The sequence below is a fragment of the Nymphalis io genome, chromosome 8, assembly GCF_905147045.1.
Source record: "Nymphalis io chromosome 8, ilAglIoxx1.1, whole genome shotgun sequence".
Taxonomy (NCBI): Eukaryota; Metazoa; Arthropoda; class Insecta; order Lepidoptera; family Nymphalidae; genus Nymphalis; species Nymphalis io.
Window position 1 is genome coordinate 8,262,149 of NC_065895.1, and position 17,743 is coordinate 8,279,891.

Here is a 17,743-nt window from a genome sequence, read left to right on the forward strand (position 1 = left end):
GTTTGCGCACACACTTGTGCACTATAATATCTCCTGCGTAGTTGGCTAATCTTTCTTAAGATTAGCCGCCGTGGCCGAAATCGGTCTGGAGGCCATTATTATTATTATTAGCTTCATATTTAAATTTCAAAAATGTATGCATGTACAAACTTAACTTGTTTTTTAACTTTTCTTTTTCTAGCAAGTAATAGTAATTAGCATGTAGTGTTTGATTTTATATGATTTTACATAATCTATGAATGTATTATAATAGTATGTCTTTTTTTTTTTTATAGAATAGGAAGGTGGACGAGCATATGGGCCACCTGATGGTAAGTGGTCACCAAACGCCCTTAGACATTGGCATTGTAAGAAATGTCAACCATCGCTTATAGCCAATGCGCCACCAACCTTGGGAACTAAGATTTTATGTCCCTTGTGCCTGTAATTACACTGGCTCACTCACCCTTCAAACCGGAACACAACAATATCAAGTATTGCTGTTTTGCGGTAGAATATCTGATGAGTGGGTGGTACCTACCCAGACGAGCTTGCACAAAGCCCTACCACCAGTGTAAAAATCGCTTAAACTTAATAAATAAATAAATGGTAGGCTTTTAGAAGGCTCATTTGCGTTATTGGGTGGTACCCCATGGAAATAATTAGTATTGGTACATTCTGGTTCGAAGATGAGTAAGCTACTGTAATTACACTTGCTCACTCACTGTTGCCTGTGTAGGCGAAAGGGACATAACACCTTAGGTTCTATTATTATCTTCGCATATGCGGATATAATATTATGTATATACACATTTTATGGATGAAATAACAAAATTTCTGACACCTTGTGTACTTTCATATCATTTTAATAAATTAAAATTGACATTAAAGTAAATATAACATACTAATTTAAAGGTAAAATAATTACTCAATAAAATTAAACATCTACTTATTTATTTTATTAAATTTAAATATTTAAGTTATACATATTTGCCGTACCATTTGTGATCATACTTAGAGATAAACCTATGACATCCTCCCATGTTATTTTGAATAATATATTTTAATGTATATTTATTTTGGTTGTTTTCTTCCTTCCACTTTTCGTCTGCCTCCATTTTTTCCATAATTTCTTGAGAAACTGGCACAGCTTTAAAGGGTAATCTCTCCGCCACAATTCTTAACAGATCACGTACCTGAAAATATAAGAAATTGCATCAGCATTAAAAAATAAATCTATGCATGATGAACAATTAATTAAAACAGTTTATTGCTAATACCCTTACCTCTGCATATTCACATTTACCAGCAATTTCAAAAATTATTCTCCCAGCTTTGATAGGAGTGACGTAATGATCTATGGCACCTTTTCCTCCACCCATACGTTGACCTTGGCCCTTTTTAGTAACTGGTTGCCATGGTGGGTCTACTCTCCATATAGCATACATTCTCTTCATATCTAACCTCCTTGCTACTTGAAGACGTGCCATTTCAAAATGTTCATGACGCATTCTACCTCCACCCGTGGCCTACAAGTATACTTGATTTTATTTATTTAACACAAATTGGTATTATTATTGTTTTAACAGTCATGTGTGAGTGTTTTAGACTAGGGAAAGATTAAATATAAATATGGAGCGTGGTACAATGACAAACATTATCTTTTTGTTAGAGAGAGTACACTAAAGAGGTCTAGAGACATTAAGTTCAGACTATGTTCATATTTTCATCACTTTTAGTAAATATTTACTTTTAGTAATATTTAGCATTTATATTGCCTTTTGAAGAAAAATATGTTAAATGTGAAAAAAAGAAATATTTCAAAATGAAAAAACAAATTATCAATATAAATATAATTTTGGTCAGTTATTCAATTCAATATAAGTTCTTGACTTCATTTCAATTAACCAATCAATATTTACAGTTTGTTTGTAACAAACATAGGCAATGTTTGTTTGAACTGTTGAAATAAACAATAACATATTCATTAATCAGATGTATCAACTGAAATAGAAATGAATAAATTTAAATATTAGTTTTGGAATACAGAACAAAGAACAAAAATAAATATTTTTCTTTCATACTTACCATTACACCATACTGCTTAAGTTGCAATGAGTTATGCAAAGTTTCTGGTCCTCTCATATACCGCAGACGTTTTTGCATTTTAGGTGGTTTCAAGTTAGATGGATACAGTGGAACTTTGTCATATATTCTAAGTCTCTGCCGTTCAGGCAGTACAATATCTGTTTTAAAATTAATTAAATTCAATATATTAAACTTTAGAACAAACAGATTTCAGAAAAATGCATAACTTGTTTATTGATATAAAAACCTATAATTAGTATATTGCTGCCTATAGGATTTTAATCACAAAGCTAAAAAATAATATTGTAGCATTTATATATTTGTATATTTCTGAAAATAGTCAAAACATTAATAACTTATTACCATCGTAATTTTTTGGTGGTGCAAAGTACTTTATGCCCGAAGTTAGTGTTAATTGTAATTTCTCTGGCCGGAGTATTCCTATAAAATAAAAATATGGAATAAATAAATAATATAAAATTATTATTATTTTAAATTTAACAAATACCACGTATAAATTGCATACCTAAACACAATTTTATTGTATTGGGCATCATTCTGGAAATGTGAATATTATTTTTAATATAAAAAATATCTTTTATAATCCACCAATATAATAAAAGATTTGTTGGTTATGTTAATTGAGTAGGAGTTGTCAAAATGACAACAACCTAACTGGTACAGAATAAAATGGATAAATTACAATTACAAAATAATAACGTTTTTGTTGTTTAACGTTCTTAGCTCAGTTTTGTTTATTAAACATGTCTAAACAGTGACTATTAAAATCAATGCAACATAGGTACAACTTTTCAGATATCTTTCCATTTCAATGGCTTCGCTTAAAACTTCTTCAAAGTGTGAACAGTAGCTATTTTTAATTTATAAATGTATATGTTTAAGACCATAGTAGTAACTAGAGAAGTGAAGTGAACAGCCTGTGAATGTCCCACTGCCGGGTTAAGTTCTCTTCTTTTGTTTTGAAGAGAAGGTTTGGAGCTTATTCCACCACGCTGCTTTAATGCGGGTCGGTGGAATACACATGTGGCAGAAATTCAATGAAATTAGACATATGTAGGATTTCTCACAATGTTTTCTTCGCCGTCAAGCACGAGATGAATTATAAACATAAATAAGGCACATGAAAATTAAGTGATGCTTGCCCAGGTTTGATCCCACGATCACCAGTTAAGATTCACGAGTTCTAACCACTAGACTATATTCTTAATATAAATAATTCTTCTGTAAACAAATAGTATTTTAAGTAAGATGTCTTTACATCAATTATAGCAATAAAATCTTTGAACGCGGCGATAAGTGTGGTGCTTATGTAATCTATAAAAGACGCGGTCTTTTTAAATATAACCCATATTTTTTTAAATTAATTTTAGACTGCTTATGTCAGAATAAATTTAATTAAAAATGTTAACTCTATTTTACTAGAGTGATATTCAATGTTATATTGAAACTGTAATGATGACATTTAATAGCGATGTGATAATACAAATTGCTATGACAACAAAATGAATACAAATATTAAACTTAAGTGTATAAATCCTATTAACTTCAAAATATTAAATGGAATACGCAATTATGTTACGTTTACAAAAATGTTTATTTATTAATTTATATCTTTACTTTATTTGGGTTATTATTAATGGTTATTTCTTATATATGAAGGTGAGTACTGACTTCAGAAGTAATAAGTACAAACTATTTTAATAGGTAGCAGTACATTATACCTTAAACCTAAAGTAATTTACTGGTGGTAGGGCTTTGTGCAAGCTCGTCTGGGTAGGTACCACCCACTCATCAGATATTCTACCGCAAAACAGCAATACTTGATATTGTTGTGTTCCGGTTTGAAGGGTGAGTGAGCCAGTGTAATTACAGGCACAAGGGACATAAAATCTTAGTTCCCAAGGTTGGTGGCGCATTGGCTATAAGCGATGGTTGACATTTCTTACAATGCCAATGTCTAAGGGCGTTTGGTGACCACTTACCATCAGGTGGCCCATATGCTCGTCCACCTTCCTATTCTATATAAAAAAAAAAAATTTAATGCAATCCTGATCCTGAGTTTTCCTGTATTTTGATTGTGAACCTCCGCTAGAAATAAGTGTTCTGTGCTGTGAACTGTGATGTGATTGTTAAATCAACTGGACAAGTAACATAAAATATTTATGTTCTGTACGATTATTTTTTCTTCGGTACCTTGGTAATAAAGTTTTATTTTTTTGTTAATATTTCGATTACATACTGGACCAATAAAAAACACGTTAAAACAAATTGCTATGTCCATTACAAATATCGGAACTTCGGCCTTCGTGTATTATCCACATCGCGGTTATTTATGTTTAAAATAATAGTTATTTGATAAAATTATAAGTTGCAACTAGCAGTTTCTTATATGTCTTAAGAAATAGCCTTTAAATAATTCACTGCTGGGCTAAGGCCTGCTCTTTTGGAGGAGGAGGTTTCGAGCTTACTTCACCACGCTGCTCCGATGCATGATGCACTGGGCTATTACGGCTTCTATTACCTATAACTTATATTTATTAACATAGATATTTAAAGTAAATAATACATACTACCTGAATAATAATTATAGCATTTATTTTAAATTCTGTTTTGGCTAATACATTTTTCTAATAAACTGTTTTTGAATGCCCGAGATTCGCCAAAAAATATTTTTTCATGAAGTTTCTATGAGTTAAATTTTGTGAGAAACTTTCACTTTTGTCAAGTGTAAAAAATAGTGATTTAATTCTTTGAAAACATAAATTCAGTTGATTTTTGTTTTTAACAAACACACCGTAAACTTTGGTGAATATTATATTTTTCGCTACGATATACATAAATGATGACATTTTCACAGGCGGTACAACTCAGTAATAACCTTCACGTCTAAATGTTATCTAGATCTTTCAAGTCTTTATCAACTGCTACAACGTATGTAGATTAAACAAACAATGTTCATATTATTTACGTTAAATTTTAGATTGAAAGGCTTGGACATCTTTCAAAATACTTATCAGTTACAGTATTTATATTAGTAACTGTATTAGAAATTATACGGCTCTACCTCGGTCATTATGGAAATTTATCATGCAGAGTGAGTACCTACTTGTATTTTTTTTTAATATCTGGGATAAATTATGATTTTGACTGCAATATGATCTATGATCGAGATCTATAAAAAAATTACAATTAATTTAATGAAAAATTAAATTCTAAATGGGTGAATATTTTCTATAAGAGCAAATGAAAAATTAATAGAGTGGTTAAACCAATTTATTATATTTTAACTCCGAAAGCGTTTTCTTAGTAGGTAGTATGCGTTGTGTTGCCTTACTTTATTTTATTTTTTTATTTGCAGGTTCCAGAACTTGGAGGTTTCTTGATGTTAACAGTATTAATGCAAATGCCTCTTGTCTCTTTTTTCTTATTTAATTCATATTTACATAGTACTCCAATTGAAGTTATTTTGCATGCTGGACTGTGGGGCATCATAATTGTAGAAACAGTATTTAGTTTCTTGGCTTTGAAGCAAGCGTCTTCTGTGGCAAAAACAATCTATTTGTCTCACTCCAAAGACATCAGTGTCAATTAATGTATGATCTGTTTTTTTTTTTTATTAGGAGAAAAGTGACTTTTCGCGTGCGTTCGTTTGTTTGCCATTAACTTCAAAACTACACTTAGGATTTTGATGCCTTGAGCATTATTATAAAAAAACTATTTTTTTTAAATAGTGATCCTTATTACACATTTATATTTACTAGTATCAAAATAAATAGCGGATAGCACTGCTAATAAATATTACCGTTTATACTTTGCGATTTGGATCACTTTTTAGAGATATTACAATATAACAAGTGGAATATGCGGTACGATGGAGCAGCACAGTACGATGTATCGCTTGGATCAATCTTGATTTTATTATAATATATTTTATTTGTATATCATCTCAAAATTTGCATTTAATTAAGATATACTCTTAATTTTGTCCGTAGGACGTCAGGTTATGTTTCTAGTATAGATAATTATAATTAAAAAGCGATTTCAAATTAAAACAATAAAACCATTTTAAAGATTTTTATTAAAGCTTTTTCACATTGGTAAAATTAATATAATGTTTATACATGGCTACACCTTTTATCTGTGTAAATTGAATACGCAATAATTTTTTGACATGATTTTTTTTCTATAATTTAAAAATATGGTCATTTTATACGATGATATAAAAATATTTGATTATTGAATTTATTAAATGAAATAAAAGCACTTCATATTCTTAGATTTACTACTAACACCATTATAAAATAATAATTTATCTTAGGACAGCTGGTGTTCAGGACTCGAGTGAAATAAATTTTAGAGCACCAACATATATCTATTGCCAATTCTCACTTAATGTTAATAATAATACTTTAAGTATTAAAATACTATGTATTCTTAATATGTATAACTTTTCATTTCATTCCACACATACTAATATTATTGATGTTGTACATCATACAAAATTGTCTTTGACTTGGTGTCAGAAATTAAAAACAAACAAAAGTTAAGTGTAAAAATTAGTAATTTAGTACTATCCAAGTAGTTGTAATATTTATATTTTAAGGCATTTCTATTTAATTCGACAACTTGCATAAGCCGCTTTAATTTGTTCATTTGCAATTATTATTATGGTTAATATTTTACTAGCTTTAATAAATTAAATAATTATCATCGATCGGTCAATAAGCTTGGCTAATAAATGACTACTTACTTATGCTACTATAACTTATTAACTTAGTCCTCGGGTTGTAGTCATAGCTTCAATATTTTCGTTTGTAATTAGGACATACAAGACATTTTTTACATTTTTGCATCCAGTTACTTTTACTGCTACTTACGAATCTTAAAATTTATTTACATTTTGTCACACCTTAAATTATATTATTTGTCAATATCTACAAGTGATATTGTAAATATATAATTATATTTATTGTAAATACATATTGATGGGCTTGATTTTCCATTAGTATAAAACCTACTGTAAAAAAAACTTTGGTAAAACCTATGTTAAAAGTTTAAAATATACTAGTAAAAATGAAAAAAAAAAAAACAAAAAAAAATTACCAAAATTTCTTAGCCTCATTATTTTTTGTACATAATTGTTCATATTTAAACATTGTAATAAATTGTACTATAAAATTTGATTACAGAATAATGTCACTTTGATTCTACAAACATATTCTGATCTTTAAAGAAATCATCAATTTTCAATCTAACTATGTGTAATGTTTTATTGAAAGTTGTTAGTCTCGTCTCAAAACCACTAACATCATTTTCAACTTCAAATGATTTCAAGATTTGAGGGAGAGTTGGTGACATTTTGCAGATGAGCTGAAATGCAAAAAGTTTAATGTTTGAATATTGGTTGCTATTCATTAGATATTCAGTTATATTGACATTTCGATTGATGTTTTGCTACCTTGTGATTTTTGAGTTTAGATAATTTCCAAGACATAAAAAATTATATATATAATTAAATAATTTAAATAGACCCTGGTCTTAAGCGACTGTGGGATCGACGATTCAAAAATATGACGTAACCTCCCGAAAGCCGCCCAGCCCAAGCATATAATAACGTATATAGCCTCCTTCTCAAAGTTGTGCCGGCCATGTTGTATAGTTTGGCCCAGGTAGATATATTCCTGCACAACTTCAAGTGGAGAGCTATTTACGACCATTGGTCTCGGAGATACATGACGGTTTGCCATAACTTTGGTCTTTTCAATGTTCATCCCGAGACCTACTTGTCTTGAAGAATCGCTCAGGCTGTTTAGCATCTCTTCCAAATCCTGCAGAGTCTCTGCCACGATGATGTCGTCGGCAAATCGCAGATGTGTAATGTGTTGGCCATTTATATTAATGCCGCGTCCGTTCCAATCGAGCGTCTTGAAGACGTCCTCCAATGCATTGGTAAAGATTTTCGGTGAGATTACATCTCCCTGTCTTACCCCGAGATGCAATTGGATTGATCTTGTGCTCTGATCTTGTACTTGGACGGTCATGGTTGCGGCTTCGTACAAACACTTCACCACCTGGACATACCGACAGTCAATTAGGCATCTCTGCATGGATTTCAGAACAGCCCAGGTCTCGATGGTATCAAAGGCTTTTTCGTAGTCCACAAACGCTAGGCATAGATGCTGATTTTAGTGTGTGTATGTGGTCTACGGTACTGAAGCCTTTTCGAAACCTAGCCTGTTAAACGGGTTGGAAGTCATCGAATTTTCGGGAAAAAAGATTCGTGATTACCTTCGAAAACAATTTGTAAACATGGCTTCAAAGTGAAATGGGGCGGTAGTTTTTCAGAAGAGCTTTATCGCCCTTCTTGAAAAACAGCACCACCACACTTCTGCTCCATGTTTTCGTTGTTATAGCATTGTGGAGGACGGAATTAAAGATGTTAGCCAGCTCTCTCAGAACTGGTGTGCCTCCTGCTTTGAGAAGCTCTGAGGTAATTCCGTCATCTCCTGGAGCCTTGTTGTTTCCAAGTTGCCCGAGAGCAATCCTAATCTCGCCCGAATCGATGTCGGGAAGAACGTCTGATAGGTGGCGTGTTAGTCTGGCTCGTGGGTCATCCGCACTGTCTGACTCAGGTGGAGGTACTCGTGATGAGTATAAATCGCCATAGTACTTTTCGACTTCAGCTAGAATCTCTGGTTTTGAGGTGACGGTTGTGCCTTGTATGGTTCTGAGTTTTGTCAGGTGACAACAGGAGGTATGTGACTTTGCAAGAACCTTTGAGCCCCTATTGAGTGCTATAGCATCTTCAATATTCCGGGTATTCGCTCGTCTTGTATCACGCCTTATTAGTTTTTTAACCTTCCTGTTAAGTGACACTCAGATGGCGTTCTGCTCTTTCGTCTCCTCGTCATCTCGTTCAGAGTTTCGCCTGAGAGCTTCGACTTACGTCCATTGCTCTTTTGTCGAAAGTAATTTTGGCCTACCTCGCGGATGACACGCACCAGACCATTGGTGCGGTCGTCAATGCCCTGCCTGGTTTCCAACATGGCAAATCGGTTCTGTAGTTCTAGCTGGAAGCTTTCGCAACCAGCTTCGACCTGAGGCAGAGTTGGTCTAAGAGTCGATTTCATTAACCGCGATCGTTCTATTTTAGTGTTAATATTCAGGGTGCCTTTTACCAGGCGGTGATCACTTCCAGTGTTTACCCTGTTGATCACGGAGACATCCCTGAATATTTGGCGCTTATTGGATAAAATGAAGTCGATCTCATTCATCGCTATGTTATCGGGGCTTCGCCAGGTCCACTTCCTTTGGGGCTTTTTCTGGACGTTGGGGCATACAGTTGTATAACCTTCAAGGCATACCTCTCGATTATCTTTAAGACAAGGTATGCCACCCTCGCCGACACACTGCCAACCTCCACGACATTGCTTCTGAGTGACTTGTGGATCAAAAAGCCGACGCCACCTTGGGATGGTTGGTGTCCTTCTCGGAAGTAGAGTAAGTGACCGGCATCTAGTGTCATCGTTTCCTCGCCCTGTCTTCGGATTTCTGATAGACCTACTATACCCCAGTTAATACGACTTAACTCTATTTCCAATTCTGTCAGATGTTCGTCCAGCCGCAGAGAGCGTCCATTATACGTGGCCAGAAACAGTCGCCGTTTGTGGTACCCTGCCGTAGCCCGGGGATTCTTAGCACCCCCCATCGCACCGTTACCATGGCCGGTACCGTGGCCAGGAATAGTGCGATTGCCGGGTAGTGGGGGCCGTGAATTTTTGTCGTCGCTCATAGGGGGGTTTGCCTTTGTCACCACGCTTGGCAGGCAGGTTGGTGACCGCAGTGGCTGGAAATCTTTCACTAATAGCGCTGCTGCCCGCTATCAGGATTTGCATTTTCGGATTCCAGCATTTGTGTGGTTATACCGCCACGATTTCGGTCGCCAGAGCCTCGTTCGTTGATTAGCAGGATGTACCACGAGCAGGTGAGGTTGACGGTAGAGAGCCTAGGTTGTTATTGATGTTTAGTCTCATATATCTCTGCATATATTTATATAAACTCGGCGTACCCTACTATTACGTAGATACAGAATACATAAGTGGAATACATAACCACTATATTTACGACTTTGTATATAGCCTTCTGGTATATTATTAAAGGACTATTAATTTTTAACTAGCTATAGATCTTCTATTAAATTATTTCTTGACATATTAGAAATATGTCTAGATAGAAGCAATGTAGCAAATGCAGCAAAACATCCAATATCGAAACTACTATAGACGAAATAAATTTATACATAGCAAATTATGTACTTATTAGGTATAGACATAATCATTACCTGTAAATAAAAATGACAATACAAACTATGATTATTTTAAGATTTTAATGTATAAGAAATAAGCAATTTAAAAATTTGGAACTTCTCGAATTGCATCAACTTTCCAAAATTATTTACAACCATTCTCAACGGAGAATAGCCATATATGCTGGATTTATATTATGCTTGGATTTTATAGTGCAAATATGTACGCAAACACAAGTGCACATTCTACTTTCCATTTTCATAGTCCAACAGAATGGCTTACCATCTCAGAATGTAAACCTACCAACTTTTCTAGTCAGGAATATAACTGAAAAATTCTTAAGAGACATCCAGGGGATCCAGGAGTATTGATCTCCAAACAGACTTAACTTGCAGTTAGATAAATGGAATATAATAGAATAAACAACTTAAATGTCACTTAACATAATCAATTGTAACATCAAAATAAGACATCTAGACACGCAGTAGCATGTCAAGTCAACTTCAAGCTAACATAACTAGAGAGCAGCACCATCATTTACTATGAATAAAGTTTCTTCTAATTAATTCATATTATTCTAAATTGCATTATATACTTACGGCAAATAGTTGTTGAGCAACCCAGTTGTGGTACTTCTTAACTGAACCTTCATATGCAATAGTATATATATCTTTCATGTTTACATCATAATTGTTTGATTGTAGACATACTATTATTTCTTGAAATAGCAATTCAAAAAAAAGCAATGCTCTGTAATTATAAATATTTTAAAATTAATGCTAAGGGATTTTTATTTTGTGGCAATATTGGTGTGCTACTATGCCACTTACTGCCTCGTTGGTCTAGTGGTTAGATATAAGGCCGCTGAACCGGAGGTCCTGGGTTCAATTCCCGGTTTTTTTTTTTATAGAATAGGAAGGCGGACGAGCATATGGGCCACCTGATGGTAATTGGTCCCTAAACGCCCTTAGACATTTGCATTGGAAGAAATGTAAAATATCACTTACATAGCCAATGCGCCACCAACCTTGGGAACTAAGATTTTATGTCCCTTGTGCCTGTAATTACACTGGCTCACTCACCGTTCAAACCGGAACACAACAATATCAAGTATTGCTGTTTTGCGGTAGAATATCTGATGAGTGGGTGGTACCGAGCTTGCACGAAGCCCTACCACCAGGTTGGGTCAATAAAAGTTATTGGGTTTTGCTTTCAGAAAATTTTCAGTAGCAGCCCAGTGTCTGGAAGATGGAAATGAGTACACTTTCGTGCCTCGCAAAGCATGTAAAGCTGTTGGTCCTGCTCCTAAACTTTTTCCGTTCTTGTTGGATTACTGTCCCATCGGATTATGAGAGTAAGGTAATAGGGAGTGCACCTGTGTTTGCACACACACTTGGGCATTATAATACAGCCTGCACAGTTGGCTAATCTCTCTTGAGATTGGCCACCGTGACCGAAATTGGTCTGGAGGACCTTATTATTACTATGCTACTTCAAATAGGAAAAGGGCAATGTTGTAAACTATTTATTTTTATAATATTTAATTCATTAAAATATCTACTTATTCTTAACTGAACCAAACTTAAGTTTTTAATAATTGAATGAAATTATATTGAAAAATAATACTACAATATAAACAAATATACAATATGTGCTCACCTGTTTAGCCACAAAACACCTTCAGCGGATTTAGATTCTCCTTTAGAATGTTCTTGAGCCATCAATTCCAGCAAACATGAATCTTTATTATATTCATATTTCTTAATTTTCTAAAAAATAATGTTATAATCATAATGTTATATAAAGTTAAGTGGTGGTATATACATACTACACACAAAAAACAATTTCACTAATCAGAATATGGCAAAGGGTAAGCTTCTTTAAATCATATGTATTTACTTTTAATTGCTAATCTTCTCTTCAAGGGCAAGGCATTCTCTATTTCACAGGCTTAGAGTTACTTTTATTGTTTATAATTTTCATAAATACAGAAATTAGTAAAAATGTTGAAACTAAATAATATAAGCCAAATAAATTATACAAATAAAAAATATTTGAGATATTTATTATTCAGGCATTGAATTTCAATATTGTTCTAATGTAATTTTATATTTACCTCAACATTTCCTTCCATATCATATTTAATTGGTGCAAATACTTTTCCAAGACGATCTGTAATTACAATAATATTTTATAATTTTTAATCAGTCATGAAGTCATTTTGTTAGTCATCAGTCAATGTACATACCTACTAACGTAATTAAATTTTTGGTGGCCTCCAGAAATTCTATAACGTTTATTTTTCCATTAACATAAGGAAATGGTATTAAGTCTTGAAAGTTAGAATCATTTTTAGTAGCTGTAGAAGTACTATTCATTTTTGTCTCAACAGGGAACACTTCTTACACAAAATTAGTAATACATGAATTATAAGATAAACATGAAGCTACATTATCGATTCTTATCACCAATCATGAGTTTATTCTTATCGCTCGATAGGTAATGCTGAAAATATGAAGTAATCTGAAAATGTATAGAATAGTGTTATTTTCAAATAGCTTCATTACAATTATAATAATATTAAAGTTAAAATGATGTATATTTGTATGTTTCACATTGTCAAGTAATAAATTAAATTTATATAATTCCAAAGGAACTTGTAAAAAGTAAACAAAAACAAAACTGGAAGTTTTAAGAAACGTCAAAAATTTGATAGGTATTATGTTTGACGTAATGATATTAATGAAATTGTTATAATAACGTATTATTTTTACTTTGAAGCTGAATAAATATAAAGATGTTTTTTTAAAATGACGATATAAATAAGCTATAAGTGCTTAAAATTAAGTAATAATATAAAAGTTTGTATAAAAATAACTAGTATTTTTTTATTAAAAAATGCAATTTGTGTTTTATTTTATGATAAATTATATTTAAATAGTTTATGTTTATATTTAGACTTAGATTTAACAACGCTACTGTTAACAATATAAAATCATTATATATATTGTAATTATTGTTATTTTTTTAAATACTAGCTTTTGCTTATTGATAGTTGTTAAAGGGTAGCTTTATATTAGCAAGGTATTACATTGAGTTACACTCATTCATTATAATTAATGTAATGAGATGCACATAATTATATAACATAAAATACAAAGTAAATATAGCAGAATAAATAAATTAAGAAATAAATATATTTCTTAAAACCAGACTTGTGCAAAATGTAATCAGATTAATGAGTAACGATTACGAAAACAATTTGTTATAGGTATGTATCGTTGATCACGATTACAGTATAACGAAATTAATAAAAAAAGGAAAGTGAGTGAGTCAAATAATAGCATCTTCGCCTGCCCTTTTCGAAATCAATCAAAGTTAATCTGTAATATAATTAGCTGTAATTGATTATTACACATTGTAACCGTAATCGTTAAACATAAATCTGATTACATTTCGCTCAAGTCTGCCTGAATCAAAAAATAACTTGCCAGATTAACTATTGTTAGTTAAGTTAGATAATAATGAGATAAAAAATATTATTACACAGCAACATTATATTTTAATCAATTTTCAAAAATCGAGATAGTTATAAAGCAATGGTCCTGTAATGTTAGCATAATGTACTTAGTTTTTGGAAACTAGAATTGTATGTTTTTATTGACAGCACTATTCGTTTTAAAATATTTATTAGTACTTCTGAACTAGAAAAATCTATATGAATTAAGATTATTTTTAAATTTATATTAATTAATGTAGACATAAGTGTGGCACATCCTTGTACAATAAATATTATTTTTTATAATAATTGCATTTTTATACATGTTATGCTTTTTAGTAAGCAGTAAATTTTAAAATACCACTTTTAATATATTTAAGATATCACAAAAATTTAATCGGCTTCCTTGTAATATTACATATTTTTGGTCGATTATTTTAGATCAGGGTCAATAAATACCTACTTAAATAATATTGTAATAAATATATAGAAAAAAATAGTAAAGAAAATAGGTATATAGTTTATCTTTCTTCATTTTTTTTAGGAATATGTACCTTTTATAATGATGTTTGCAGACATATCTGGTTTAAAGAATTGTTAGTAAAGTCCATGACATAAAGTCTACCAGACATGTAGTCGAATCAGTCTTTTAACTATTTTAGCATGCAATTATTGTTAAAAACACCAAGTTATATCTTTAATCACTTTTTAGCACATATAATTTTATTAAGAGAGTTATTTAAGAAACAAATAAACACTTTAAAATCGACGACAGTAAATGTTCTTTCTTTAGTTAACGTCTTAGTATATTTCACTTTAAAGCTTCAATAGGAGAATGTTTGTTTTAATACATTTCCTAGGTCGTCTTCTACCACAATAGTTAGTACTTTAGTTTTTGGTGAGAAGGTAAACGGTAATAAAAATCGCTTTTCTGGTAGTAGATTTGTGAATTCATATGAATCTAAAACCATACCGTTTGAATCATCCCTTACTTCAACTATGCGTATTCCAGCTGTGGATATTATCATCATTTTATTTTTATCAAATTTTAAATATCTTGTTATAGCTTGTCTTTCTCTTCCGTATTCGTTGTTGAACCAACGATGGTAGGACAAAAGAACTGCACAATTTCTGGTCCAAAATGTTGAATCGTTTCCATTGGTCCGATTGAGATTTTTTTTAGATTCGGAAAGTCTATTTGTAATAGTCGAGTAAACACTTGATGGCCTTGTAATTGGAGTAACGTTTGGACTTCGCCTTACAATATCAGATTTTGACATTGAAGCAAAGTTACCTAATGTAGTTTTGCTTCGTGGGCCTAATACTCTTAATGGTTCAGCCACGTTCATTGTTACACTGATATTACGTTGAAGAGAAACTGTAGAATGTTGTACTGGCTTACCATTATAGTTATTCATATTATCTTTGATTAGAGTTGATCTTTTTTCCCCAACGAGAAATACGCGATCAATATTGTCGAAGCCTCGACCCATAATACCATCTTTTGTATGGCCAAGATCAAATGTATGTCCAAGTTCATGTAATACAGAACCTAAAGTCGTGGCATAGCATCCACCCAGAGTTCCCCTATAGCCACTATCATCCATGAAACGACGATAATTAACCGGAGAAGCATCCACGAGTTTTGGAACTATTTCTTCTACAGATGTAGGCCATGTATATAAACAAGCGGTGCCAAACAATGCCAAGCCACCTCCGCCTAAAGCTGCATATGCTTCAGTTAAATAAATTATCTCGTCGTGTGTCATTTGTTTATCTATATCTGTGCCTTTATATCTAGTGCACGAAATAAACCCGAGAAACTTTCTTTCATTACTTCCTAAATCGGACAGCATTAATTCCCTTCCGAATTGTGACCATAGTTCTCCCTGTCTCATTTTTCTTGCTTTGTTTACGTTTAGATTACTTCTAAATACAATGCATTCTGGTTTTCTTGGGTTAACTTCATGTTCAAGCTGAAATGTTTTTCTACCATATCCACTTTCGTAAAGTTTCTCAGCTGTAATAGATTGAATTAATTTAGCTCCTATTGATATACGAGAGCAGGCGCTTTCTATAGAGTTATCGATATCAGAAGGACTTTGAAAACATCCATCATGGCCTTGACAGATTATGTACACTGGAGTCACTTTAAGATTAGTTCTTCTGGGTTCATATCCTAAAAATAATGCTTTTCTTTGGTCAGCATATTTCAAATAAATAACATTTTCACCTCGTTTTAGTTCGATGATTACTTTAAATTCTCTATTGTAAACCTCCCAAAGCGAATCACTCTCATTTCCGTTATTGGAAACGGTACATTTAATCTTTTCATTATTATTACAAACTCCTGTGGTTATTAATCCCTTAATTAGAATAAGAGAATAATTTACTGTCTCTCCATTTTGAAAGTTTGTAATAAATATACCCGAATCTTGTTCGTTTTTATTTTCTTCATTTGTTCGGTTGTCCATTACCTGAAATTTTCATACATATATTTCAAACTAATATAGCCAGTGTGGGTTGTTTTTTGTTTATTGACCTTGTTATTATTTCGTACTAGTGCAGACTTCTCAATGTTATATCTCTCATTATAATTAGGTTAAAAATGTAATATTGTGATCTTTTGGTTTGACGATACTCCTACATAGAAAATATATGCTTCTATTGTTAGCGTAATGACTTGTGTATGTTTGTTTTCACTTGTCATATTTTATTTATATACTACTAGCACTGAGGTTCTCGTAAATGAATAGATTCGCACTGAACAGTGACTCACCATGATGCGGTTAACGTGGAGCGCGCAGAACCGGCGCGGCGGGAGGACTGCGGGTGCGGGCGGTGCGGCGAGACGGCGGAACGGCAGCTACTCGCAAGTGTGCAGCGTCGAATCTCCTCATTTCCTTCTGAGCCGATTGAACGGCTTGTTAAAGTGCGCATGCCCAACGATGCAGACCGACGCTTTGTAACGATTGCGATGCCCGCCGGAGGTATAGACTTGCTGTCTCCGGCGCCAAGAGGGAAATTTAAACGATACGATGCAGCAAATACAAACGTAAATGCGTCACTACCGTTAATAATGTACTTCTTTGTTTGTTTCGTATTTACGTCCTATGAGAGATAGATGTTATTGGGAACGTAGTGAACTGCCGATATGCGAGTATCAATTAAATAGGATAGAGAATAATTAGTTGCAAGTTTTCTAAGACTTATATAATATTAATTATTTTTAATTCAATTTAAAACCAATAATTACAATTTTAAATGGATTAATAATAATAAAAACAATCGACACTATTGTTCATTTATAAAACATATTTGTTTCGAATGCGCCTGTTAAATTATTGGCTATTAAGTTTCATTCCATGAATATAGTAGACAAAATATTACAGGCTTGAATTTTTTTTGTTCATTGATGAGTTGAATTTTCTGAGAACTATTTCAGGATTAAATTTTAATAATACCTTCATGGAAATATTATTTACACAGTATAAACATATTTTTTTTCATAATAAGAGTTAGGATGACGATTTATTTTAGATTAAGGTTATATTAGATAGACGACGCATAACAGGCTTATGTTGGATGTATGAAGTAAACGCATCTATCTTCTGTCACATATATTGTCAGGTCAATTCATACTCGACATGCATTTTGCGTATCTCTATATAAATCCACTGGAACGCGATGTTTTTATATAAAATGCTTCTTATTTTAAAAAACCATAGCGAGAAATATAACAAGTTGACCGGAAAGTAAGTGTTTTAATTTTACTATGGATATGGTACAATAAATTCAATTACTATCAAGAGGATGTAATAGCAAGGAATTTAAAACGAGAATAAAAATA

General features: G+C 32.4%; 2 protein-coding genes across 3 annotated transcripts in view; both read right to left on the reverse strand.

Moving 5' to 3' along the window:
* Window positions 1–916: 916 nt before the first annotated feature.
* LOC126770080 (39S ribosomal protein L16, mitochondrial) lies at window positions 917–2,737 on the reverse strand. The gene is made up of 5 exons (XM_050489236.1): window positions 2,594–2,737; window positions 2,431–2,508; window positions 2,068–2,225; window positions 1,266–1,508; window positions 917–1,175 (listed from the first exon to the last, which is right to left on the reverse strand). Exons 1-5 carry the CDS (start codon window positions 2,622–2,624, stop codon window positions 960–962), a joined length of 726 nt encoding a protein of 241 aa, XP_050345193.1. The 5' UTR covers window positions 2,625–2,737; the 3' UTR covers window positions 917–959.
* Window positions 2,738–6,175: 3,438 nt separating this feature from the next.
* The window catches only part of LOC126770002 (glycolipid transfer protein), a 45,446-nt gene continuing 33,878 nt past the window's right edge, over window positions 6,176–17,743 (reverse strand). The window contains exons 2-6 of one of the 2 annotated variants that reach the window (XM_050489100.1): window positions 12,643–12,917; window positions 12,511–12,566; window positions 12,054–12,163; window positions 10,994–11,144; window positions 6,176–7,458 (exon numbers count right to left, since the gene is read on the reverse strand). In XM_050489100.1, coding sequence (XP_050345057.1) covers window positions 7,285–7,458; window positions 10,994–11,144; window positions 12,054–12,163; window positions 12,511–12,566; window positions 12,643–12,772 — 621 coding nt within the window. In that variant the 5' untranslated portion in view covers window positions 12,773–12,917 and the 3' untranslated portion in view covers window positions 6,176–7,284. Of the gene's footprint in view, window positions 7,459–10,993; window positions 11,145–12,053; window positions 12,164–12,510; window positions 12,567–12,642; window positions 12,918–14,447; window positions 16,371–16,672; window positions 16,855–17,743 lie in introns of those variants that run through there. The other variant, XR_007669433.1, reaches the window with a different exon arrangement.